This window comes from Rhipicephalus sanguineus, chromosome 4, assembly GCF_013339695.2.
Source record: "Rhipicephalus sanguineus isolate Rsan-2018 chromosome 4, BIME_Rsan_1.4, whole genome shotgun sequence".
Lineage (NCBI taxonomy): Eukaryota > Metazoa > Arthropoda > Arachnida > Ixodida > Ixodidae > Rhipicephalus > Rhipicephalus sanguineus.
Window position 1 is genome coordinate 134704323 of NC_051179.1, and position 27672 is coordinate 134731994.

At 47.0% G+C, this 27672-nt stretch overlaps 1 protein-coding gene across 1 annotated transcript in view; it reads right to left on the reverse strand.

The window, feature by feature from the left end:
- The window catches only part of LOC119390725 (neprilysin-1-like), a 66995-nt gene that overhangs the window by 15070 nt on the left and 24253 nt on the right, over nucleotides 1–27672 (reverse strand). The window contains exons 9-20 of the mRNA XM_037658411.2: nucleotides 26442–26609; nucleotides 25763–25846; nucleotides 22772–22899; nucleotides 21812–22049; nucleotides 17542–17640; nucleotides 12766–12843; nucleotides 10457–10560; nucleotides 10218–10276; nucleotides 9576–9627; nucleotides 9354–9421; nucleotides 8384–8514; nucleotides 8031–8096 (exon numbers count right to left, since the gene is read on the reverse strand). Coding sequence (XP_037514339.1) covers nucleotides 8031–8096; nucleotides 8384–8514; nucleotides 9354–9421; nucleotides 9576–9627; nucleotides 10218–10276; nucleotides 10457–10560; nucleotides 12766–12843; nucleotides 17542–17640; nucleotides 21812–22049; nucleotides 22772–22899; nucleotides 25763–25846; nucleotides 26442–26609 — 1275 coding nt within the window. The remainder of the gene's footprint in view (nucleotides 1–8030; nucleotides 8097–8383; nucleotides 8515–9353; nucleotides 9422–9575; nucleotides 9628–10217; nucleotides 10277–10456; nucleotides 10561–12765; nucleotides 12844–17541; nucleotides 17641–21811; nucleotides 22050–22771; nucleotides 22900–25762; nucleotides 25847–26441; nucleotides 26610–27672) is intronic.

Genomic DNA, 27672 nt, shown 5'->3' on the forward strand with positions numbered 1-27672 from the left:
CCTGTCCTCAAACAAGGCAAACCGCCGCGATCGGTGACGTCATACAGGCCCATCTCTCTCACTTCTGTGGCGGGCAAAACTATGGAGGAGATGGCTCTTTACCGGCTACAGTGGATCGCGGAGGTGCGCAACGCTTTCCCACCAGAGCAGTGTGGATTCCGGCCACATCGCGCGACCATCGACTGCATTGCTGCAGTCGTGAGCACCCTCGAGCAGGCCCTTCACGATGGAGAAATGGCCATCCTACTCCTCCTTGACATAAAGTCGGCATTCGACTCGCTCCCCCACTCGTCTATCATCAGTGCTGTGCGCGCGCTAGGTGTTGAGGGCAAACTCTTGAACTACGTTCAGGCCTTCCTCACTGACCGAACGTTTACTGTGCGCGTGGGCGGGGCGACAAGTGCGCCGCGATCTGTCAGCTGTGGCGTCCCACAGGGCAGCGTCCTCAGCCCGTTTTTGTTTAATCTGGTGCTCGCGCCGCTCGTCAAGTGCCTACCAGAAACGGCTGTGTTCCCTGTTCGCGCAGTGGTGTACGCTGATGACGTCGCATTGTATGTGCGTGGTCCGACCCGAAAGTGCTCGGTGGTGCGCGCTTGCATGCAGGAGGCCCTCCAATGTGTGGCCGCCTTCGTGAGAAACATCGGACTCGCGATCTCGGCGCCGAAAACCGAGGCCCTCGTCGTCCACCCTCGTGCTGAAGCCCGACGACGTCTTCCGTGCCTTCTGCTGGATGGTGCACCAATAGTTTGGAGTAGCAACGTCCGCTACCTCGGCCTGACGATAGACAATCGCCTCCGATGGTTCCCGGCGGTGCGACGTGTACGACAGACGACGCGTCGCGTGGAATCGGCCGTGCGCCAACTACTCGCAGGCGGCAACGGCTGCCCCGCTGCCTTCGCCTGCACCATCTACGAGGCGATGGCTCTGTCTGCCATCCACTACGCACTGCCGATCTGCAAACTCCAGGCGCCACAGTGGCGACTGATCGACCAGGACCACCGCCTTAGTCATCCGCATGTGTCATGGAATGCCTCGTGGCTCTCGTGTGGCCGAGACCCTCGCGGAGGCTTGTGCGTGGCCTGCGTCGCTCACGGCGGACCTGCGCGCATTGTGCCACTTGCAGCGTCTCCACCGAGCGCCTGATGCAGGTCCCCTCCTCTCGCGGTTACGTTCTGTGCCAAACTCACGTGTCGGCCAACTTATCGACGTGTACGACGGTGTTGTGGCTGACGACCCCGCACGCCTTTCGCGCTGGCCACCCCCTCACCGTCGAGTGCCCCTTCGAGTGAACTTGCACCTGCCGGGCATTCTATCCAAACGCCACACCCCCATCAGTGCCATTGCTCAGGAGGCCGCGGCGCGGATGTATGAGGACCTGGCCGGGAGGACGCAGGTGTTCACCGATGGGTCCGTCCTGCAGGATCGCTCAGCCGCGGCCGCCTGCATAGCCCCTCAGCTCAGCTCGGAACGACAGTGCCGCTTGCGATACTGTGCATCCTCAACAACAGCTGAGCTAGTCGGGCTCCAGCTGGCTGCAGACCTCCTGCGCAATTCGCCGGCCGTCACGAGCGCATCAATCTTCTGCGACTCGAAACCTGCACTCCGCCAGCTCGCGAGGGAGGAACGAGGCCCCCTTCTTGCTCAGCGTGCCGCTCTCAGCCTGCTGGCCCTCCAGGAACGAGGCTGTGATGTGGTCCTTCAGTGGCTCCCTTCACACGTCGGCATCGCGGGCAACGAGGCTGCAGACGAACTCGCAAAACGAGCACACTCCGCCGAGACTTCGCTGACGGATTACGCCAGCTCGTTCGACTCGGCACGCAACAACCTTCGCCGGGAGCTGGTGCGCGAGCATCCTGACGCACGGGTCGCCTCCGGACACCCCCCTCCTCCCATCCCAGCCACTGGTTTCACTCGCCGCGAGCGTGCGCTTCTTCTTGCCCTGAGGACCGGTTCTGTGTGGCCCGCGGAACGCAGGCATCGTCTTCGCGGCGCCGCTGCACCGAACTGCACCGATTGCGGCGCGATCGAAACCCTGTGCCACCTATTGTTTGACTGTCCGTCTCTCAACACTGCGCGGAAGCGGCTCGCCATGAAGTACCGCCTCGTCGGACTGCCGTGTGCGACCCTACAGGACTTGCTCCATCCCACCGGCCACGTACGCCGTCGCCGATCAGCCCTTGCGGCCCTACTAGCTTTTCTCGAGGATGCCGGCCTAGTCGAACGAATTTTCTAGCCGCTCACCACGGTGACTCGGACGCCCGTTCTCCTGCCCCCCCACCCCCTCACTGTTTTTTTTTTTTCACTCATACCTTTCTTTTTCTCCTTTTACCATACTCTTTTCACTCTCACTGTCCCTTTAATCCCCAATCCCCCGTGAGTGTATCGGTTGAGGTGTCCTCACTTGAGAGACAGTTATCGTGCACTCCACACCCAATTTCCATTTTCATTTCCTTCTTCCTTTTAAGAATCACCTCCCCCCCGAATGAGCCGAGAGGAACTGTTTGACACACTATACGTCACCGCTGACAACTTGACTGTTTTATTATTTCCTCTCTTTTCTTCCTTCAACTCAGAGTGCCCACGACGATTTTGGATGTTCGTATAGCGCTGTATTTGCTCATAAGCCCTGACGAAGACCGGTCCTCCGGTCGAAACCGTTGGCAAATAAAATTAAGACAACCGCTTAGTTGTGTCTCTTCTCTTATATATATATATATATATATATATATAAATAGATATATATATTATATATATATATATATATATATTGACCCTTTATGAGGACCCCTCTTAAATGAAGGGAGACTTTAAGCCCTGCATACTACTAGGCTTGCGCTTTAGCAGACACGGACAAAGTGAGGCACACAGGCACGCAGTGTTGACGCTGGGTAGATTTGTAAAAGAGCCAGGACTCAAGCTAAAAGTTGACAAAAGTAGCCATGCCACTTCACAATATAGCGAAATTTGCAGCCAAATAGAACTGAAGCGATATTACGGATGAAGTCTTTATTTCACCAATAACTATCATTTTGTATACGCGCAAGCATATAAATAAGGCCACGAGTTTTTTTTTTCCCGTGATGCTCGGTGTTCAAGCCATAGGTAAGTTGGAAGTAAATGAATAAGTTCATGTGGCTTCGTTTTCCCTTCGTCCCTTCATCCTCGCAGACGCGCCGCACTTTGCTTTAGTGGGCCTTGGTGCGTACCAACCAACTGGCGTGGGAAGGGCATGCGCTCGTATCGGCTGACAGTAGGAAAAAGCTAGGGAAAAATGCATTATATATGCAGAAATTAAGAAAAATGTCTCCTAAACGCACCGAAGGAGAAGTTTGAAATGGTCAGAAAGTAGCCATGAAATGAACCTGAAATGTTTGTCGCTAGACGGGGTCGTAAATTGGCCAATCTGACGCAATGTAGCCACCAACGTCAACACTGCAGCCACGTGACGTGTCCCGTTATGTTAATGAACTGAAGACACAAATTTCTTAAATTTAACAGCACGACCGGACGCCTGCCTTAATTTTTCCGCGTCTTCAGGACCGAAATCACACCAGAACGATGTAGCTGCTCAATGGTCAATACAGCCGTACAGAAGGACGACTAAGAGCTCCTTATATCCCAGGCAGCACGCCGGCATTGGACCAATCTCGGAACAATGTTGGTAAACATTGGCAGAAATATTGGTCCTGCGTTGGCTTTTGGGGGTTTGCTACACCTAAATGTGCATTGGTCCAATATTGGATGCCAATGATTTTCCAATAATGGCAACGATGGCTGTAGCCAACATTGTCCGTCCAACATATCGCCAATAATGGCAAGGATGGCTGTAGCCAACATTGTTCGTCGTACGTATTGCCAACATTGTATAAATATTGGCAGCTCCAATATTTTTTGCCAGCCTTTATCGTTGGCTGCACCATCGTTCTTTCATTTCCAGCGTTTAACGCTGGAAATGAAAGCATTTTCCACTGAATGTGTAGTTCAACGTGAGGTAGCTTTTGTGCACGTAAATAAATGCATGTTGCCCACGCTTTTGCTTTTAGGCAAGCAGCAGGGATAATGAGCGTACAAAAGCTGAGAGTACACACAAGTTTATTCTGCATGTATACATATGGCAAAGATACTGCAAGTTCTGAAAATAATTTCGCATTTCGCGCTTTGTTCTGCTGACCGCTTGCTGGCAGATAACAGCTGCACAGAACCTACACTAATTACCTTCAATAACGTCCTTATATTAGAAATCGGGGAAACGGGACCACTCACAAACACACACAGCCTCCCTAGGTGTTAGCGCTTATTTGATTTGTCAGTTCACCGAAGGTTCAAAAGGAAGTCAGTGAAAAGCGAAGCGTGATACAAAATGAAATAAATGAACATGTACACGTGAACAGACATCCGATACAGCCGAGATCCATAACCACCTTGAACTACCAGAAAGTTCATCGCCTATTCATTAATTAAAAGGTGACTGCGGCAAGAGCTTGAAAGTCTGCGACAACTTCACAACTAATAAAAATTTGTGTGTTACAAATCCATCATTTCTTTGCGCGAATCCAGCGGCGAAGGGCAAATGAAAAAAGGGCGTTAAGCTGACGCACTACAACGCGAGAAAAGAACAAAATAGCACACGCAAATGCTGACAACATCGCTGAGGGCGAGAACTTAACTAACCTACTTCGAAGCGCACAATAAAGCCCCCCCCATCGGTATTCACAAACTAGCAAATTTAAAAAAACTTACGCGGTAATGTAGACAATAATAAACGCAGCACACAGTTCACTTACGAACAACACGGAAAGTAACATGCGAACGAGAAAAACGACTTACTGAACGCGATACGAACACAAAAATCCGGCGGAAAGTTTGCGAGTTGTCAGAACACATCGGCGCTCATCTGCGGATCGCTCTTCAAAAGTCAAAACAGTCAGGTCCGATGAAGAACAGGGCAGCTGCCTTCTCACTGTGGCATCGCCGTCGAATCTCGGTATCCGTAGGATCGTGGCATCCTGTCTCGGTATCCGACTCCGTTTTTCCCCGATGACTCTCGACTGAATACTGAGGGGAGCGCGCCCGCCGATGCTGGGAGCCCGAACGAGGGAAAGTAACCGCCACTGACTGACGAAAAATAGCCGCCGGCCAGAAGGGGCCGAAACGCGTACGCATCTTCCGAGGTGCCGTCGTCTCCCGCCATCTCCCTCACCCCCCCCCCCTCGTTTTCACAGGCATTGAAAGCGAAACGTCGTGGGCGGAGCAGCCGTCAAGTGACAAGTGTTTTATGACCAGCGACCACCGCGCTGCCCCATTGCCGCGAGGAGAGGACGTGAAATTCCGAAGCAAAACATGGCGCCGCGCTGCTTCTCCGGCCTCCCGATCACCGAGAACATTTATTCAAAGTGAACACGTCTGGTTTTGTGAAGCGTTGAAAGTGCAAACATAACTCATCGATCATTTAAAGATTCCGCGGGCGATACCGTAGTCTTGGACAGCACGTCGCTGTAGCGCGCACACAAAGAAGTTATAATCCTGTAATTCAACCAGTCGTGTAGCAAACACGAAAATACACAGCGTGGTTGAAGTCACATGAAATGTTTTGATTGTTTGCCGCTAATAAAGCCGTGAGAATAATTTCGGTGCGTGTGCGGTGCGCAGAAGGCGCACCAGCGCAGAGGCCCATTGCGAAGCAGATGACTTCTATTCTACTCCATTAACTCGTCAACACTATGTACAGCTTCAGTCAATGTAAAAGTAGGGTTTTTGGTTGTTTTTATACAGTTGCGATGTATACGCTGGCTGTATCACACAATTAACGTTAACTTTCAACAAGCATTGCAAAGTGAGATTTTGTTTTGTGTTTCCTTTATCATAGATGTATTTCCAACAGCGCGCAAAACTCAGTTGAGAACTTGGTACTTATTTTACATTGCTCAACATCTGTAAAACGAATTTTGTCCAACTATTTTGCAGCTATTTGTGCCACACTAAATGCCAACCTAAAAATCAAGACCCTGTGTGCGCCATTGTTCCCTTTCTTATAGATTGGAATTTGCAGTTTTGTTTGTTGGCTGACAACGATGGACTGTTTTTGCCATCTTTATACCGTAAAAGCTCGTTAATTCCACACTTATTAATTCGGAAAGTCGGATAATTAGGACGCGTTCTCTGGTCAATGCAAGCATGTTTATTGTTTAACGGCATCACACTCTCGTTAATTCGGCCATACCTGTCCGCAACGCGGTTAATTCGGACGAACCTCTTAGTAGGTTGGGGGACGCTGCGACGAACCTTTGCCCCCCCCCCCCCTAATGGGGAACCCTGCGCACGCTTTTGGTGATAAGTAACCAGAAATCTTCTTTGAGGTGCGCTGGATGCCGGACAAAGTGATTTTCATAACTGCGTGCATTCAGGTGGTGGCTCGATTCGGGCTAACCTTCCCTGAGTGATGCTAAAAGGGGAAAAAACATTCTTGCCGATTAATCATGCATATGCTTGCCAGTGTTTAAGACATTGGAGCGACAACGTGTAAGTCTGGACAATATTGTCCGGCGCGTAGCATTGGCCGTCCAATATTGTTTAACCAGTCAGATTGACTGGACAATATATCCAATCTACTGCCATTACTTAACTAATGTTGTTTTACCAACGGATAAGCTGGCCCAATATTGCCATCCATACGGCCTGGTTCTGCCAATATCGTATTTACATCGAGAACCATGGGCCAATGTTGCCAACCTCAAAGAATAGCACGACCAATATTGTATGTTGGCTGGCAAAGATGGACCATTATTGGCATCCTTGTAGGCTGGCTTGCCAACATTGGTTTTATAGTGGTTTGTATGGGCCATCATTGGGCCATCGTTTGCCAACGTATAAACAATATTGGACCAATGTGCTGTGCTGCCTGGGATCTGTGTTAAGTGCTACCAGCCTTGTCCGAAAGTCCGTGAGAATTGCTGCTCAATAGTGATGTTATGCATGTAAATGTAAAGCAGACATCAGGATACCTCTTACGACAAAAAGATTGCCTCGATTTGTGTTTGCACCTTGAAGCCAGTAAAACAAGATGACTGTTCGCATTACAATGGCGAAGCGCACCTATGAGATCAGTTCAACTTTGCACAGTTACTTTTTTATATATGGTGTATCAGTTCATACGATCACGGTCTTCAATCTTTGCACCGATTCCAGATAGCGGCGGCACATGCGGTGAGGGTCTCACGTGTCATTTGCTACATTAGTGTAACAGATAAAGGAATGTAGTGTTCGTGTAACAATTGCTTAAATGAGTACATACTGCTCGTTCACCGTCGAATAAGTGGCAGAGATGAGAAGCCTAGCATAGAGCAAGATTGCTATAACCGAGCGATAACGACAGAACAAGTCTACATTCTGGTGAAAAAGGGCTATAAACACAAAGAAAAGCAATGCTACGGGTAACGCTACAGCCGCTTTATTTAAATACCGGAGGTGCAAACAAAAGTAAGACCACTCGTCCAATTATATTATTAGCAATGACGTGTTCGACCGTACTGTCATGATAGAACCTTACCCGCGAAGCCAGCTTAGCGGCTACACCGTAGGACTGCTAAGCACAAGGTGAAGCATTCAGTTTCGCGCCAGAGAAACTACATTGCGGTGGTGGCGTTATACAAAGCACCCATGCACTAAGACATAGGAGCACGTGAAAAAATCCCAGGTGGTCAGAATTAATCCAGAGTCCCCTGATACGGAGTGCCTCATATAGTCATATGTCTCGCTTTTGGCACTTAACCCCATAACTTAATTAAAATTTCATACACAAGCTTTCTTTCATCTACTTTGTCATAGAAAGGGAACATGACCAAATTTATCTAAATACTACATACCTTCACAGGTACGCGTGGCCGTAATTGAATATAGCTAAAAATCGCGTGACGCTGCAGCACTGCACTGGGGAATACTGCGCCGGAAGAACGCTGTTGCTAGCAATGACGTTTCTGTCTGTGTGTATTGTATCATAAGCACGTATAACGTCAGATGCGTCCTACGCTCACCTCGAAGAGTACTTCCGGTGCAGCGTTGTCGGCGACGTTCATTTCGGAGGTTCCTGATGAAGTAAGCTGAAAAAAAAGACAAGAAAAGGCCATATATAAAAGGAAACAAGCATTTTTAGGTCAGCGCAATATGCTCTTTATTCGCAAGTGTGGCCGAAAGAGCATATTGCGCATCTTACATGCAATGACTGACAGAAGGATGGCTAAGAAGGGACAACAAAGAGCACTAAAACACGGATGTTCATTGTCTCTTGTTTGCCTTCCTTCTGTCGATCGTAGAGCTGTATAGTCGCTCGTAGTATGCCACAATCCCCTGCAAGCATCGGCCCCTCCATCGGTAATGGTCCTCTCACCCTGAGATGGAGCTTGCGGTCAACGATTCCCTTGTACTGTTCCATGAAGCACGATAGCACCTGGGCGTAGCGGTAGTGCGTCTCCTCCGTCCACCACTTTCTGTACGTGCTCGACACGGTGTACAAAAAACCTGCGTGAGTTTTAATATGTAACGCTTGCTGCCATGAGCAAAATGGCAGGACGTCGTCACCGTTCATGTGGAGGTTGATCAATTACGCGGTTATATATAGTTTATGCCCTTCTCTGTTTGTAGTGGTGTTAATTTTGACCATTACTTGCCACTTGTAACAAATCCACGCTTTACAAAACGACATAGATCAAAGCCAACAAAATAGGTGCCCATTCTTTCCTTTCCCAATTCAGCACTTTCGACTGGTTTATGATAGTACGAATTGCAGCTTGCCGTGAGGAAGGCTGATACTAATCGCGATACCGCCATATAAGTAATTGAATGATGTGGCAGCATAGGTAAGACGTTCCGCTATTGTATTCTGTGGACTAGACGAAAGAGCAGTGAACGAGAGTTAACCCCGTTGAATTCAACAATGATTTTGAGTGCGTGCGCAACCGTATGTAAAGGGGGTCTTACATTTGATAAATGAAACTTTTCGTGTTAGCGTACATAGTATTGACGAAAATTTATTCCAAATAACGAAACACAGCTTGCTTTTGGTTTCTAAGGCTCCAAACAATTGATTGCACCCACTCTTTTGATCTTGTGTAGCCGTTACGCGATCGCGACGTACCATTACACAAAGCTGCTTGCCGAGCGGTACTCCCTTTCGAAGATATTTCGCGTTTTATTTTGACCTGAAGTTCTCGCTACCCATGGAGATCACTACGAGCAAATCTGTGCCGTTTTGCTGTAAGCATTCACGTCGTCCTGGTGCTATTTGCAATCAGTATAGCATGAAATAAATTTGGTGGAAGTATAAAAGTATAAGTAAAATTGTCACCATTAATCTTTACCTCGTTTGTCAATGGCGGCCAGCATGGCATGAGCTATCCTAGCACCCGGCCTGGAGACGCTGAATAGGCTGTGAAATCGAAGCGAAAATTTTCAGCACGCCGAAACCACATCGCTAAGTGTCGGCGCGAGCGGGCACGTTAAAAAAATCCAATATCAGGGTACAGAAAATGTGTACGCTGAGAAATTGGCACAAATAAAATAATCCAGGTGATGAAACTTACGAAGAAACGTCCGAATGAAGAATAGGCTCACTGAACAAGCCCATAGGTATATCTGCAAGGATTAGATCCATTATCTACCTCGGTATGATGCATGCATAAAACGTACACCCGACAGCAAAAGTTTGCGGGACGTGGTCTTCAAAGCAAATGAGAATTTCTGATCTGTGATTGAATGAAACTTCTAATCCAGTGGGTAACTGTATGGGTGGCAACAAATATACTTCATGCTGGAACGTTTGACTGTAGGCTATGTTCCCAGACAAAGCGGGAATATACGTTTTTCGGTGATTTCACGTCCTGCAAACTTTTGCTGTTGGGCGCACCTCAGCTCCAACACACGCGTAAAACGCACATTTGCCCAAACACATGCCGCAAATACACGCCCGCATAGCACGCAAGAAGCTAGTTGATGGATACTGGGGAGTATGTACACAAGTATTAGCATTTACTGTTATATTTGTTTTGTTCTTGCAAATGGTCACCCATAAAACAATACTAATCTTGTACCTCAAAGCGCTAAACGAAGCGAGTTGAATATGATAAAGGCAGTGGCAATAATTGTTGAAAAGTACATAGGGGAAGCACGAAAGGGACACACACACAACACACAACGTTCGCGCTTATATCTATCTTGTTACGTACACAAGGCGTTGGCTTCGCAGTCGTATCTGCACTCCATGTCGAAGACGGAGCCCTGCCACCTTCAAGGCAAAGAAGAAGCATGTACATGTCAACATGAATACGTTTTTGTTAAGTGTCCAAGGGTTTGAAGACGAAGCAACTTAATTACTGGCAGTTTTTGAGACCCTGTGTTGATACATTAGGGGTAGCTTCAAGGAAATAGAGAGACTGCCATTATTTGAAGAAACGTAATCACTCACTCTGGTTCGGCTTGTTCCTTCGAGAACTTGGACCAATACCGGTGCATGGTTGCCCGGCGTAGGATGTAGTAACTCTCGGCAATTTCCTTGCGGTTGACCACGGTCTGCAAAATTGGACAAAGAGGCTTCGATAGAGAGTACGTGTTCTTCTTACCGATCAAATTGATCATTCGTGTATATTCGTTATAAGAGAATGTATTCAAGCGCATCCAGTATGCATCACGAGCGGCGATCACCTTCTACTTCAGCGTTGCGAACGGCAAGCTCCTCTCGTCGGCAGTACGTAGCAAGCGCGAACATCAGAAGTTTGACGTCGGCATCCCTGAGCTTCTGCTCCGGTGGTACGTTTACGAGCAGTGGCCGACGAAGAACTTCTACCAGTTATATCATTTATTGTTCAGAAAGACATGACTGAGACTATTTTGTATGATCATTAAGGTGACGCTGTATTCTCATTAAGATAGTCTGGCTCATGCTGACAATGTTTTGTTTGGCATATTTTATTGATGCGTGGCCACGTTTCAAAGCAGAGACCACAGGCAGACATTCGCTCATGAAGCGCTTAGTTTCCACCTATGGTTATCAGCGGGCACGGTCAACGCGTACCTATGAAGTCACGGCGAATGGACGACGGCGCGCTGCTATGGCGCCGCCTCTTTCCTACTGCAGATGGAGCCTCCTTCCTGGTGGTGTCCGAATAGCGAATTTTGGAACCGAATCGAATACGAATCTAATAGTGATGACACCGAATCGAATAGCAATACTAGTCGAATAATTTTGGAATAGTAAAACAATCAATTTCTAAACAGTCGTAGAACTGCACAAAATTTTAGTTTAAACAAATAATACAGTAGTGACTACCGTAATCAAACTGATACTTTGTCGCCTGCTTTTGAATGAAATTGAGACATTAAAACTAATCAATTTGGACCCGAACACCACGCATACAGCTAAAACTGTAATAAAACTGATGAACCTGTCATTACAACGTGGACCTCGGCACCAATAGCACGTAAACATCAGTGTTGATAGCTGTATCTGCAAAAATAATTTACGCAAGCACAACACTTGCGGATGTTGTTATTCGTGAAGCTGAATGCAGCCGTAGTCCACACCTCGAGTTATTGCAAGATGAAGACAGAAACTGATCAATGCAATGCAGCTCAAAATAGTAAAAAGTGAGTAAGAGTGGAGTTTTCTGAAGAAAACGCCTTCATCCGGTAATCACTATAGCGCAGGTGGAGTCGTAAAATCGTGGGCTGCACACATATTGGTAATTGAGTGATTAAAGAAGAAAAACGACCTGTGGTTGTTCCAGAGTTTCGTTGCTTTCGGATTCTCCCGTCGGTGCTCATTATTCGAAAACTATTAAAAATATATTCGGCATTTCGATATGTACTATTCTATTCGCTATTCGAAATTTTGGAATATTCGCACACCCCTACTCCTTTTATGCATCGCTCTGTTTCCTCAGAAGCTGCTCTCCTCCACCAATTTCCCCCTCAATCTTACACTGCACCCTCCTCCGCTTTCTTGCACCCTCTCTCTCTCTCTCTTTCTGTCTCTTCTCTATCACCGTCATTCAACCTCCGCTACGCTCTGCTTTCGCTATCTTTATGCACTCCCGGTGCATATCGTGATGCCGACCACAAGGACGGTGAAGAATGGACGAATCGACCCTTAAGGGCCTCGCTCTAAAATCAATGCTTGAGCGATGTGACGCACGTAATTTCGCTTTACTGAGGAGTGCATGGTCTGAAGGTGGTGTGCCAATAAATGTAGAACGTCCATCCAGACTCCATGCAATACACGGTCGTCGTTGCAATATACATTCGCCGTCACCTGAGAAAGCGAATACGCTCTGAACAGGGAACTACAATAGCCACCGTGCCACGGCAGAAAGCATTATGAAATCTAGCGCTGCGAATCATTAATGTGAATGTAACAATGGTACCCGTTGCAGTCTTGCGTTTGTCTTAAAGGAAAATGCACAATACAGGTAACGGAGGCTATATTATACAGCACGACTAGTGCCAACTCAAGAATTCTGGGAATAAAAATAATATATTGTATATTACTCAAAAATGTATTATTGATTTGTGCATACATGAATTTTTAATGGCTATCACTGTGCCCTTCCGCAATTTACAAACATTGACGGAATTTCCATGGCATGCGAATGAAATACACGACTGTTGGTTCAGTAAGAGCAAGTTCTGTAACGCAAAAAGGCTATCGACTCTATAGAAAGGACGCCGCATAGACGGAAGCCCTGTGAATGAAAAATACTGCTAATGGTTTGCTCATACCGAAGCGTAGATTTTTCCCAGCTTGTCGGCATCCATGATCCAGAGCGGATAAAAGATGTTCACGGTCATCGCCTTCAGCTGCAAATACACAAGGAGAAAAGAAATACAGAACTTAATTAAAGGTCACTCATAATGAGATAACTGGTGCCAATTCTCGCGTCTTTTGTCATCAGTCCTGCGGAGTAGCTATTTGACTATGGTACGTAAGAGTGGCTGTTTTCGGGAAAGAATCTTTGGAGCATAGTGATACGGAGCATTATAAATGCCTTGCCCCGCCACGGTTGTCTAGTGGTTATGGCACTCGACTACTGGCCTGAAGGTCGCGGGATCTAATCCCGGCCGCGGCGGCTGCATTTTCGATGGAGGCGAAACTGTTTGAGGCCCGTGTACTTAGATTTATGTGCACGTTAATGAACGCCAGTTGGTGGAAATTTCCAAAGCCCTCCACTACGGCATCCCTCATAATCATATCGAGGCTTTGGGACGTTAAACCCCAGATATTATTATTATAACTGCCTTCGGGCAGCCCTGGCTTCACGGGGATAATGTGGCACCCTTTTGGCATCGTCGTCGAAATTGGAATGCTCAATTACTCCTTATCTAGCAACCATTAAGTGAATGCGTGAAACTTGACCGACAGAAAGACATTACTTGTTCTGTATATTTGTGCTGAGAACGCAACCTGAACGTAGGTGTTCTCAATTTGCAACGTCTTCGATGTGCAGAAGGCCAACACTGTTTGAGAAAACAGTAAATGTAAGCCTTGGCACCCTACTCACTTTCGTCCTTCAAAAAGTGCGTCATAAAATCGTTAAAACGGCCCTCCAAGTAAATGCAGGATGAGTTTACAAATTGAGGCTGTTTCCTTACGTATCTCTTGCGAAAAAGTTTTCGTTAATCCTTGAAGTATTAGAGCAATTCGAGGATGCTATCATGGTGGCGCATGCCTCTCTTTCTCCAACAGGGTTTGTTGCTGGGCTAGGTGGTTCATTACTTGAGGAAAAACGGGTATGGCGCAAAGAAGATGGGGACGAAGCAAAGACACGAACTGACAGACATGGGCACCCGTGTCTGTAAGTTCGTGTGTCCGCTTCGTCCACACACTTTCTTTCTTCTTTCCTTCCTACTGGCGCGCTGTAAACCATGCGGGTGGGTGCCACATCGTTCACTTGTAGAGGAATGGCGACGAGCCCAAACAAGACAATCATTTGCCGCCAGTGACTGCTAGAGGTCAGTACAGATTGCAGAAAGAGAACTGCTTTAATAGCATGCGTTAGTGCTATCACAGGCACTAAGTGCTGAGTTTTGATTTTGCAAGCCAGCACTGCGTCTTCTCCAAACAAGCGTGCCGCCATTCCTGAGCAAAAGCTTTCTCTTTTTTCCAGGCAGCGAAGTCAAAGGCAGAAAAAACAAAGGATACCACTGCGACTTTCGTTTCTGAGATGGAATGAAACAGCAGCCAGCGATCGCTCTGCGGCATGCGGTATTCTTGTCGACGCGCCCAAGCGCGTATGCATTTAATTCTGCACCTTTAATAAAAACAACACAATTCCAAAGTCATATAAGTGCGCACGAAAGGACGGCGCGGTAGACTATAACCACTGTCGCCTCTGGAATGCACGTGGCAAGCAGATGTACCGTGTGCTCGCGCGTACATTCCAGAACAAATTTGTTGCACGTGCTATTAGCGATCACAGCAAGTACACGGGTTTTAATAGGCCTACAAAAAAAAAATCACCGCTTCGTCTTATGTATTCGCCTAAGACGACGCGATGGCGATCACCTCACCTGATTTTGCACTGCCTCCGTAATCGACCCACCTTAGAGCAAGCGACGATGTCATGTGGCGAAGCCCTCATGTAATGGCGCGTTATGTGACGCTTAGTGACGCCATGATGGCATAAAGGTGACGTCACCAATATGGACGACCTGTGACGCCATGATGATGATCGATGGAGACGTCACCGTGATGACGATTTTTGACGTCACTCGTGTTGACGCCGCCGAAACCGGAGCCAACGGTTAATTTTCGCATTTGATGGGGCATGTAAGGTTTCCGCCTCAATAATGCTGTATAGAGTGGAATATTATTGGTAACGTAACCAATGTGCTGTCACATTTGTCGTCTTTAGCCGATATGCTTGCAAGGCTTGGGATTGGAATGCAGACGCGAGAGACCATACCACTCGGTGAAGGTGCAGGGGTGACTAGCGGAGCTGACGGGCGCAAAATCTCCTTTGAATGTAGTATAAGGAAAGTTTAAGGGTCTAGTTTTCTTAAGGCGAAAGCCTTACATGCCCCATCAAACACGAAAAGTGACCGTCGGCGTCAACGCGAGTAATGCAAACAATCATCACGTGATGACTCAACATGTGACGTCACAAAACGTGACGTCACATGATGACGTCGACGCTTGGTCATGGGCTGACCGATCCCTGAGGCACGTAGGTGCAGAAAGCTTGCAATGCCTCCGATCCCGGAGGCAGTGCAAAACCAGGGTAGTTGCAGGAAGCTTTCGGGGGCGGGGGGATCATTGCAAATGAGTGAAAAGAAAAACAGGCCGGCTTTCTCACTGGAGTCATCTCAGGCGAATGCATAAAGACCCTGTGAGTTTCGTAAACTGCTGCCTTCCCTAAAACACTGCTCTCGGCGTCGGCATTGCGTCTTCTTTCTGGCGTTCGGTAACGTTTGAAGGAGTCCCCTAGAGAGTGCATGGCGAAACGCATGTATTGCACGAAATTTTCGGAAACCCAGAATTTTCCTGCTGTGTGCAATTCTCCATGTCGCCTCTACGTTCGCCTCTACTTTGCAGGTGGCTTGCATTCCATTATCAGTACGCCGCTGAATCATAACGGGCAGAATACCGCCACAGGCGCGCTGCCGCAGCGGCCAATGACGAGCCGCCAACTGCAGCTGATTTTGGTCTACGCGGTGGGTGTACGCTCGCAGCGATCCGCTGGAAAGTAGATATTACAGCTACGCTGCATATCTAACCCTGGCTCCCTGGAGCTGTAGAAGTTTTCTATCGCCCGCTCACACGGCTCATCGAGGTGGCCGGAATATATCTCTCTGAGCGAAGGGTGTAGCGTCGTATAGTTATTATAATTAGTACAGCAATCGTAAGTACAGTTATCAGTCACCGTATATTAGTCATAAAGAAGAAAATGCGAATGAAAGGGTTCTCAATTGTGGGCGCTGCCACTTCAACGATAAGGGCACTCAACCACTGTGTTTCACCCGCTAAAATATTTTCATAAATATTTTATGCAAATATTTATGTACCATCTTGCTGTACCATCTGACTCGTTGAGCAGTACCATCTTGCTAAGAGCGCTCTGAAACATAAATGTCTCAGAGCGCTCTTGGCAAGATTTCACTGCTCAACGAGCCAAAGTGGAGTACATTGCGACCACCTTTTTAGGGAATGTAAATTCGTTTTACGCAGTCTCTTATTTCAGTTATGTGCTACCGCAGAAATTGTCCACTGCATATGAAATGCTCCCCGTTTCAGAAGCGGTATTTTGTTCTTTTATTCTTTAAGTGATATACAGTAAAACCTCGGTGATACGATCACGGCTCGTACGAATTTCGGGGTGATACGAATTTTTCTGTGGTCCCGGCCAAGGCCCATTAGCCTGCAATGTATAGGAGTACGGTTGTTGCGAACCGATTCGCACCCCGCGACGTTGGATACGAACGTACGCTAGAGCACAGGTACGAACAGGTGCTACCCGCGCTGTTGCGGAAGACGCGGCAGTCACGCGAGGGCGTGCAGGCTGCGCGACCATCAACGGTGCGTCGTTGCCTCCGAGATAGTGCGCGCGAATCTTAGAGGTCTTTAGGCGTCTTCGCGTATACATACAGATGACGTTGACGTTGCGCTTTTTTTTTTCGACGCGTTGACGCGTGCTTCTGTGCTCGAGGCAGCAGCGTCATTGTACTGTGTAAACACGTGCCTGCCACGTCGATGCAAGTCATGTCCCCGCAATCAGACGTTCTATGAAACAAGACTGAAACTTGGGCTGCGGGTACGTCATAAAGTCCCATTAAAGGTTTACGAAGACCCCAATAGATGAAGCGGACGGTCTTGTCGAAGGAGCTTGGCCGCTATCTATCGTGAGCGAAGCGCTTCCTAAGTCACTTTCGCCGCAGTACTCTAGTGTCATGCAAAAAAGCGTAGTAAGATTAGGAAGGGGCTACTAGCGGTCACGGGCCACAACACATCTAGTTCATTAATTACACACGCGCGCATGCACCGTATATTTACGAGTACAAGTATGATCGTTGACGTCTAAAAACTTTACTGGCAATCATTCAGAACTGTCCATGACGTCGCTGCGGCCCTGAGAAGCACTGAATCAAAACGTATCCCAACTTTCTTTTGTCGCATACTAATTTTCCATGCTTTCTGGTGATACGAATTTCGGATGATACGAATATTTTTGGTAAACCCGCGAGATTCGTATCACCGAGGTTTTACTGCATTAGTGATGACGTTCTGACTGAGAACATTCCGGCATAATCAAGCGCTACGTACTTCGGCGTTCAGTATTCTAAGTCCATTATCGCGTGTAACAAAAGAGGTTGAGACCTGGACCCGAACGCCTGACTGAATTGATGGCATGAAGGCAACTGAGAGAGCAAGCGCTCGTGCCCGATGATCGTGCTACGCACCCTTCGTTCTCTATTTGTAACATCGAGCACATTACAGATTAAAATATTTAACCACAACTAGAGTGAAATTACTTCTTCATGCGCAAATGCGAACTAGTGTACCTTGTACTTAGCTGCCATTTTCGATGAATACTCCATCCAGTGGGCTTGCTCGACGAAGGCCTTCATGAAGTAGCGGATGCTTTCGACGGTGTATATTACCTGCACAAATGCATGTACATGAGTGATTTTACCCTAATGGAGCACTACATCAATATTTAGAGAATCTTAAATTCATTTATCGAGTATTTAGCAAAAGTAAGGCTGAACTCACCTAGCTGCTGTTAAGGCATGAGACAGGCGTGTTAAATAGATATCTCCAAGTCATTCATATTCAGAGAGACACACATAACATTAATCTTTCTGAGTGTCTCTTTCTGTGAGGCACAGTTTCCCGATTTGGACATTCCGAAATTGGACATGAAATATGTGCATTACCCATTACACCGAATTTCTTCTAGCTATCGAGGCATTACGGTACGTAAGATAATGTTCACGTACTGATGCAAGCGTTCTCTAAATTTGGGTATTCGACATGTGTCAATGTGAGCAAGAGAATACTCGCTACATGCACTTTCCTTCCTCGCTATAGGAAGAAAGAGCACGCTGTTCGTGTGCAGATATTATTGACTAAGTACCAGAATAACATTGACAGGCAACCCACACCAAGAACTGGACGGCAGGTCCAATATCTTTTTTGTAATTACATTGGGACAGCAGTGTTTTGCCTGCTGATCGCCGTTACCGTCACAACAACCATAAGAGCACACTGCATTTTGTACAAAAAGGTGAGCTGAATTTTGAGAACCCAGTGATGTAGCGACAAACATAGACATAGCTTTCTCAGCTCACCAAATGTGGAAGGAGGCGAAACGACTTGGGGTGGGGGAGGCCGTCGTTGCAAGCGAAAGTAGTTGTGTGCTGATGGGGACAGATATCGAAAATAGAAGATTATTTATATACAAGGTTCATCCCGACAGTATACTACACCACTAGACAACTCACAGGGCCCTTTATGCATTTATGTAAGAGGACCGAAAGGCGAAAGCTATGTTATTCATCTTTTTCTTGTCGGTCGATCTAATGACCCCGCCCCCCCCACAACCCCTCCAAAAGCGTTCTGCACGTACCGTGGTTTCGCACGCCCTCCACCATCGGGGGCATTGCAAGCTTTCTGCACCTCACCTGGTTTTGCACAGCCTCCGTGATCGGGCCTCCGATCACGGAGGCTGTGCAGAGCGACGATGTCATGTAATTACGTCATAGTGATGTCATGGTGGCGCCACAAATTTCGGTGATTTGTGACGTCATGATGACGTCACACGTACACGTCATCATGACGCCCTCATATGTTAATTTTTGCATCACTCGTGTTGACGCAGCCGACGCGGGACGCCGACGCTTCCGATGGCCAATTTGCGTGTTTGATGAGGCACGTAAGGCTTTTGCCTTAATAAATTCAACCGGAAATTGACGCTATTAAAGCTGTCCGCCAAGCTTCGCCTTTCCGTGGACCATACCGCTAGGGGGGGGGGGGGGAGGAATATACGCTTTTTTACAGCGAAAGCTGTTATGAGATCATTTCACCGGCCGTTTTTGGCGCCGTAGTTGTCCGCCGCCGCCGCCGCCGCCGGTGTCCGTAACCAGTATCGCTCGAAATAAGAAAAAAAACTAAATAAGAAAAAAATTCCAGGATGGAACGAGGTTCGAACCTGGGTCCTCTGCGTGGGAGCCCAGTATTCAACCTCTGAGCCATGCCGGTGCTTGAAACTGCTTTGCTAAAAGGTCCTATACAGGCTTCATGTCGGGAAGGAACCACATTAGCATATGCAATATAGCGTGGTAGATGAGTAAAATAAGCACCAAGCGTAGCACAACGCGAATTCTGTAACAAGGCGTCACACAATGCGAATTGCGCAACGAGCAGGTTGTTGAATGCTTCCAACCCATTACAAAGGACCCTGCCATAATTCATCATCAGGCACAGCATCAACAAAGTGCGCATAATGCCTTACATGGGTTTAGCAGGTACCAACGCTCTCCGTAGAATGACAAAAAATGGCAGAGTGCCTGCTGGCCTACTTCTAAAAAATTACAATTATTTATAGCGTAGTGGGTTCCTCGCAAGTGCACATGGATTGGTTGCCAAGGAAGCCCATAAGCGCATGATACACTTCCTCTGGGTCTCAGTAAAATTACAATGATTTATAGCGTAGTGGGTTCCTCGCAAGGGCACTTGTATTGGTTGCCAAGGAAGCCCATAAGCGTATGATCCATTTCCTCGGAGTCTCAGTAAAGTTCTTCGCTCCCCCCCCCCCGTCTCTTTCCCACGTCGACGTATGTTATACAGCATGACGGGAGAGGGAAATAGCGAGCGGGCGGCACCCAATGCAAATTACATAACTGGTGGGCCGTTTAAAGATTCCAACCCATTACAAAGGGCTGAGCCATAATTCTTCATCGTCATCAGTCGTCGCATGAACAAAGTGCACCTAATGCCTTACAGACGTGTAGCTGGTGCCTCGCTTCTCCGCAGAATGACGAATAATGGCTTAGTAGGTGCTTCCAAACTTCACAAAAATTGTGATTTATGGCGTAGTGGGTACCTTTCTAGTGTACTTGTATTGTAGCCCCAAGAGAGCTTAACGGGCTCTAGAAACGCCGCTCTTCCAGCTTTCGCTGTGACTGTGCTGCGGTTTTAGCGCAGACCTGGCGTTTTTTTTTTTTGCTCCCCGTCACTGACATATCTGCGCACGAAATGCTTCTCCGCCAAACGTCAAGAACCGCAATCTGAGCCACCATCAAGGATGTGCGGCGGTTTCCTTCTATAGTCAGCTAACTCGCGGCAACTTAATATCATTTTTAGGCCTGCTATATCCTAAGCTTATTCATTATCCATGCTTATATCAAGACATAGGTTGCTAATCGTTTACTTTATGCGATGGCACAGTCAGATCAAATGTTAGCAGTTCATTTACGGATTTATGGTCGGGGCTCCCATCAGTGACATAGCCGAGGGTGGTGGCGGGGAGGGCTGTTGGGGGCATGACTAAGCCATAGAGACGGTAAAATATCACGTGACTGCCGCCTATCTTAACAGAGCATTCGAGATATTTTCTTATGGGAAATCGGCGACACTGCCACCGACTCCGATTACCGTATGGAAGACATACACAGATAGCGTTAGTAAATGCAAATTCAGAACGGAAAAAGTATTTGTCCTAGCTTTTGTCCACATCACCTTCCATGCAGCTTTATTTCAGGTCGTTAGGTAAATTGAGCTATGGTTTTGGATATTCGGAAACAGTAGCATTATCCCCGAGAGCTGTAATTAACCAGCGCGCACGCACAAAACCGGAGTGGAACACTGAGTGGCTACGTCTCCTTAAAAAACACTTCTTGCACTGAAGATATATGGCAATGGTAAATTAGAAACACGAAAACTACATTATACAATATTTATAAATGACGTTTTCAGACATAGCAGCAGTCGCGAAATGATAACAATTATTGCTGCTGTTTTTTGCGCCGAAACCGCGGTGGAATTATGAGGTGCGCATTAGTAGATGGCTCCGGATAATTTCCACACCGTGGGATTCTCTAGAAGCATCGAGATGCAGGCTCTTTGGTATGCACTCATGCTGACAGCGCAAAAAAGGCCGGGACAAAGAAAAAGGAGCAACAGGAGAAGCGCTGACCATCAGCCCCTTAGCGTGCGCTGATATCCCACAGTACATGGGCCGTTAGCTTTTCATCTCCATCTATATAATACTCCCACAGCGGGGATGATCACGCCTCCTTCGAGGAGCCGACCGAACACAGCAACCGCTGCATCACCACAGCGGATGTCAGGTGATGTAGCGGACACATACAGATAATAGAAGTTCCGGGATCTCGTTTGAAGTAATGAGTGACGAGATGGAATTAGAAAATAAAACTGCTTTTCGCGCGTTATTAAAACCGCAAAAGTGCAGCGAGAGGCCGAACCTCCCGAAAAGCAAATTATTTCGTGTCGCGATCACAAAAGCTGCCAAGGAATATCGTCATGAAGAGGTACCTCGGGGACAGTGTTCTGTGTCGGGCAGATTCTTGTGATCCATAAGCTCTCTAACGCAGACGCCAGTGCTTATTGAATTTTCTTGGTAATAGAAACCTAAGCGGACTTTGTACAGTCACCTGGCCGTGAAAGTTCATTGGTAGGGTGATCTTGTAGAGTTGAGAGTCAATGAGCAATTTATTGTCAATAAACATGGGAAGCGTGACCGAGAAAAGCGCCCGGCGCACGCTTCTCTGCCAATACTTGGATGCTGGCACGAGATGCAAGAGAGATTACCTTCTCGACACTCGGCGTGTACAGCTTGTTGAAGACCATGGCGTACACGTGAAGTACGACCAGTGGCATCGCCTCCTCGGCCATGTGGAGGCAAACGCGTTGACGACGGGCTGCCTCACCACGGGACTCGAAGCGTCGTCTCAACCTCAGCCGGGCCGCTTCACTGGCGAACTCCTCGGACAGCAAAGGAGACAGCGCGAGAACCACGCGGAAGCCCACGTAGTTGAACACCGTGGAACTGGTTATGAGAGATAGTGAGAACATACTTTATAATAAGTGAAGCTTCGACGAAGTCGCGCAGATTTGAAATCTATATGACAGGGCAACTGGCTCGGCAAAAAGAAGGTAATGGATGACCTAGCGGGAAGAATCGTAACAGAACGATTTATTTTAATGAGATTAGGATCAATTACTTGTCTGCCATAATGTTTTTTTTATACAATACTTAACATACGCAAAAATGCGTGCTCGGCAACATCGAACAGAGACCGAAACTGAATTTTAATGGAACAGCAAGGAATATTTCACTCATACACGAGAGTAAAAATATCTACACACATACAGAATTTAGTCATCTTTTCATTTTCTTGATCGATAAATCCATCGCACAAACATCACTACAGGATGTCAAGAAAGCTATGCATTTGCTTTTGCAATGTTTTCAACGCTTACATCCGCCTTTCGAGACATGGCGCTGAGCGCGTCATATACAGATTACGCTGCGCTTTCCGCAAACATTTAAAGACGCACAGCTAGCAATATGCAAAACTCCGCAAAGTATAAAAAAATCATATTAAGCCTTTACAATGTTTACTATGTCTACACAAATAGTAAACATAGTAAACTATGAAGATGACTACACGGACCACCTGAGCCACGGCAACGGGAGGTATTTTCAGGTGAATTTGCTTGAACGCATATGCCGAAACGTGAAGAGTATAAAAGAAACACAATAATCACCTTGAGACCGTGTTGAGAATGCGCGACATGTGTCCCACGTAGAAAGGGCTCTTCACTCGAATGTAATCCATGTCGTGGACCTTAGTGACTCCGTCGAAGACGGTGTTGAGAAACTTTGCCCAGTGCCACTGCGAGAGACAGGTTGCAGCTCGGCTTGGAAGTTGTAAAAGAACATTCCAATATCTCTTCGAAAATAAATTATATGCGACACCAATAGTAATTCACAACTAAAATTAATTCTCCAGGCTTGATGCGCTGGGCTTCCAACGTATTTAACGTAGAACTGTTGCCTTTAGTTCGTGAGATTTACCAAAGGCTATCATTCATTAGAACTGCCTTCCAGGCCACTTCGGTAGCCTCCGTGATCCAGATTTGACTAGCGCCGAACAACACCCATTTTTTTTAATGCGAAGCATTTCTTAGCGAACCTTTCGCCCAAATATTCTTGAACCCAAACATTCTGCGTGGCAGTCAGCTATACTACCACAGAGCCACGGCAGCTGTAGGAACTGCTTTGGAAAAACCAAAGCCTATGGAGACTATGCAGGCGCAATGTCGTTGCAATGTCAATTGGTGTTGTGGTGCTGGCTATCTAATCTCATAAAAAAGCAATAAAAACTAATTATGTACACCCACGGTACAGGCGTCATTACATATGTATGTGGTTCCAGTGTTGGCGCCACATTTATATCTAATAAACATTACATTAGTATTCCAATGATTCAGCAAGCTATATTGAAGCATTGCTCCACCCGGACGGATACATTAACGAAAATTACGTATGATATTCACACGATTTCACCATAATGCGCACTTAGTTTCGAGAACACTGACGTGCGTTATAACGTGAGGGCTGGCGTCGCACCATAAGCTACCCTTTAAACGCCAGTGTTGTCGACGTACCTGGTAAGCCCACGATATGCACACAACTACTACACTTACAAAACCTCGCCGATCCATCTCGTAACGCTTTGATGAAAGCCTTAAAGTACAGAATAGAAGCACTCGCTGACTGCTTCGCATGAAACCGATTCTCAGAACGCGTGGGATCGGCCGAATTCTTTCTAATCATTATTGCGTCATTAACCATTGCTCGGTGATATGCTTACCTTTCAGTGATGGGTATTTACAGTCAGCAAGCATCTTACAATCAGGTTACTGCTGCTCATGACATTACCCTTAAACAAAAGGCGATGACGCTGACCGCAAGCGAAACAACAAGGTGCATTAACGTTTCGGCACGGGCGAAAATAGGAGCCTTGATCACACCAGATTGTGCACAAGGCTCCCATTGTGGGTGCCGCAAAGTCTATGCATTTTTTTCTCTCGTACTTGGCTTCCTCGCCTTTTAAGGCGAAAGCCTTAATTTGCTCATCAAACATGAAAATGACCGTCGGCGTCTCGCGGCGTGGGCGTCAACACGAGTGATGCAAAAATCATTATCACGCGATGAAGTCGCCACATGGCGTCATCACGACGTCACAGACCGCCAAAATTCGTGACGTCACTATTGGTGACGACGTCATCACTATATGTGATCACGTCACATGTTCACGTCATCGCATAACATGATCACTTGGTCAAAGGTTAAAAAATTCATAACAGATTATTTTTATTATAAGGTGCACTGTGATGAAAAACAGCCAATGCAGTTTGCCAACCTTGAGTATAATACTAACGCGCTGTAAAAAAGCGCATCTTGAGCATCGCCAACATCGCAGTGCGGTTGTTATAGTGAACCAGCAATTTTTCCACAAAGAGGCGCCGCCCTATCTATGAACACAGAGAATATTCACTGGTTAAACGAGATGTAATGCTTCACTCTGTGAACACAAAAGAGGAAATCGAAAACACAACTATTTCTGACGAAAGCCTCATCTCTTGCCACTCTGCATATTTTCTGCCAACATGATGCATGATACTGTAGGTGCAATCCATTTGGCGAGAATAACTTTAGCCGTCTGTGCAATACCTGGCGAGATATTATGCCGGTGGCCAGTATGCGCTCTAATAAGAAACAATTATTTATGACCCCGAAAATTAAGGACTCAAAAACTTGGGCTCTTTTATAAGTACTGCTCTCCATGTCTATATTCACAGGGATCTTCCAGCGGCTCTTATTTAATTCGAAAACCAGCAAGGAATGCCGTTACTACGAAGTCGTGTATACTATTAGTTGCACGAACACACGCCGTCCAACCAGATGTATGAGTGCTTTGCGAAGTTGCAATTTCCCAGTTATTTGTGATAGCGAAACACCGTCTATATAAGAGGAATCCCTCTGGAATAAGCTCCTTCACATAACTGAACTATAGTGTTTTTTTGTTAATACATCAGAAACACGTAAATCTTATGACTGCTAATGACAGAACGAATCCACCGTATTTTCGAAGTACGCGAGTCTGTCTGTGGAGCACATCAAGGTCACCTTGACGAAACCATGTCATTTCCCTTTTCTAATAAAGCGTACGCCCACCTTGGTGAACATTCGCAAATGTACGTACAGCAACGTTCGCCGCTGTCGCTGTCTGTCTCCGCACTTTTGTAGACGCATGTGTATGTGGCGTCATGCTCGCTTTGCTTGCTGGCATTGGGACACGATGGAATTACACCTCAACTCATACCATCCCGCGAATGCGAAGAACAGCGTTCACTGCCGCTGCAGCTATTCATTTATGCACTCCTGCTCTGACGACATCAAACGAAGGGTCCACCAGTTTGGGAATTACGCATTCCACGCAATGACTTCAATTTCGATCTTGTATGGATTCCGATAAAGTGTTCGGTGGTGTGCCAGAGGGGTGGCGTCGGCTTTGTGATGATCGCAACTGCGGTCGATATGTTATTTTGAATTAATGAATTATCATTCTGGTAAGTTCGGCTAAGAAGCTGCGAGGAACCTTTTCGTTACAGTAACGTACAAAGCTCGAGATGTATGTAGAGGAACGCAAGTATAGTCTTTGAAGGAATCGCAGTGCGCTTGCCACTTACCCTCGTCTTCGCTTGAAGGCTGTCCATTCTTTCTCGGAGAAAGTGAGAACCGATTTTCAGCCGTTCTTTTGGCGTTTTTGTTGACTGAAAAAAAGGGTCAAGGGCCAAAAGAGCCTCAGTTGAAGAGAGTCCTCCCTAAACCAATGAAACTATAGTTTATAAAGCTTTCAATCTGGAATTCTTCAATCAGGCGAGTTGAGGAGCTCCGCGCATGCTTAACGTATCATAATCGAAACACGGCAGCTGTCAAAATTGCAGAGTTCTGCTGAATTCCGTGTCAGCTACCGGCGAAGAAACAAACCAATAGATGACAGTGTTCTTTTGGTTTTGGTTTGCGAAATACCGCAAGCTTGATGAAGCGAGTACGCAGTTTACGGTTGCGTTTTGCTTTTTGCGAATGTTATCGGGGCCACATAAGTCTTCGACCGTTTGACGAATCTACTTACTAATTCTCGCCTCGTTAGCTCGCGCAATTAAGACACACAGCGCAGTGATTCGTTGTCTTTTCGGTAACTTCTCCAAGATAGATCATAGCTCGTGTATTCGCTAACCTGAAGATATTTTTCTGCTGGCGTGTCCGGGATTTTGAAGGGTGTTTCGCAGATAATATTAAAGATCTCTGATATTGTACCGCTAAGCCTGTACACTGTATACAAATTGAAATATCGTTCGCACTTACCCGGGCAATGCGGTGTACCAGGTTCATGACGTCGCCAGCGAGTCCATCGAGCTGCTCCTGAGGCTTGGTTAGCTTCATGGCTTGCCTCACGACTACGCGATACGCCTCCAGGTTGCGCGGATTGCCCAGCAGGTGGCCTCGGCGGATAGACAACGCTGGTTGGTCCACCTGCGGGGCACGGAAGCAGCGGCAGGTAAAGGAATGGGTGGCGATACATTTAACATCTAATTGCGTCACTCAGTACAGGTACATCCGCATGCTTAGGACAGGTAGTGATCGCGGCGTCAATCCATGAGACTGAAGTAACTAGAAGAATAAGAACGGGGTGGAGCACATTCGGTAAGCATTCTCAATTTCATGAATAGTAGTTTACCACTGTCCCTCAAGAAGGTATATAAGAGCTGCATCTTACCGGTATTTGCTTACGGAGCAGAAATCTCGATGCTGACAAAGACGGTTCAACACAAACTGAGGCCGACGCAGCGAGCAATGGAAGGGAAAAGTATAGGTGTAACCTTAAGGGACAAGAAGAGGGCATAGTGGGTCAGGGAAGAGACTGATGTTAAGGACATCTTAGTTGGACTCAAGAAGAAATTGACATGGGCAGGGCGTGTAGCGCGTAGGCAAGATAACCGTTGGTCATTAACAGTAGCAGAGTGAATTCCAAAGGAAGGCAAACGCGCGAGGGCCAGACAGAAAGTCAGGTGGGCAGATGATATTGTCACGTCGCCGTGACGGTGAAGAAGGCTCCAGCAGAATTCGGAAATACGAAACTTTTCATTTGGGCGAACATGTGCGCGGAAAAATGAAATGTCAAGTACGAGGAATACACGCTGTACACTGATAGCGGCGGACAGAGCGTCAGCCCTCGGAAAAATCTGATCATTGCTAAAACGTGTCGTCTTTTATACGTGCGTCATTGTACCTTACCGAGTATCACTGGTGCTCGCGTAAGCTCTGGAATAAACTTGACCGTTCGCGTCCTGCGTGAATTCTTAACAGAATGATGTGGAACAATCGCGAATCCTCCCGAAAATTGCGACAGAGTCCGCGTCCAGCATTGCTAACAGTTTTTGTGGGTGAAACCCGATACCATCAAAATAAAACAAGAAGCGTGCGTGGAAACATTATGAAGTTTCCGGCTATAACGTGGGCGCAGCAGCACAGCCCCGGGTTGATTAGTGGATCATGGAAGAGGCCTTGGCCCTGCAGTGGGCGAAGTCAGGCTGAT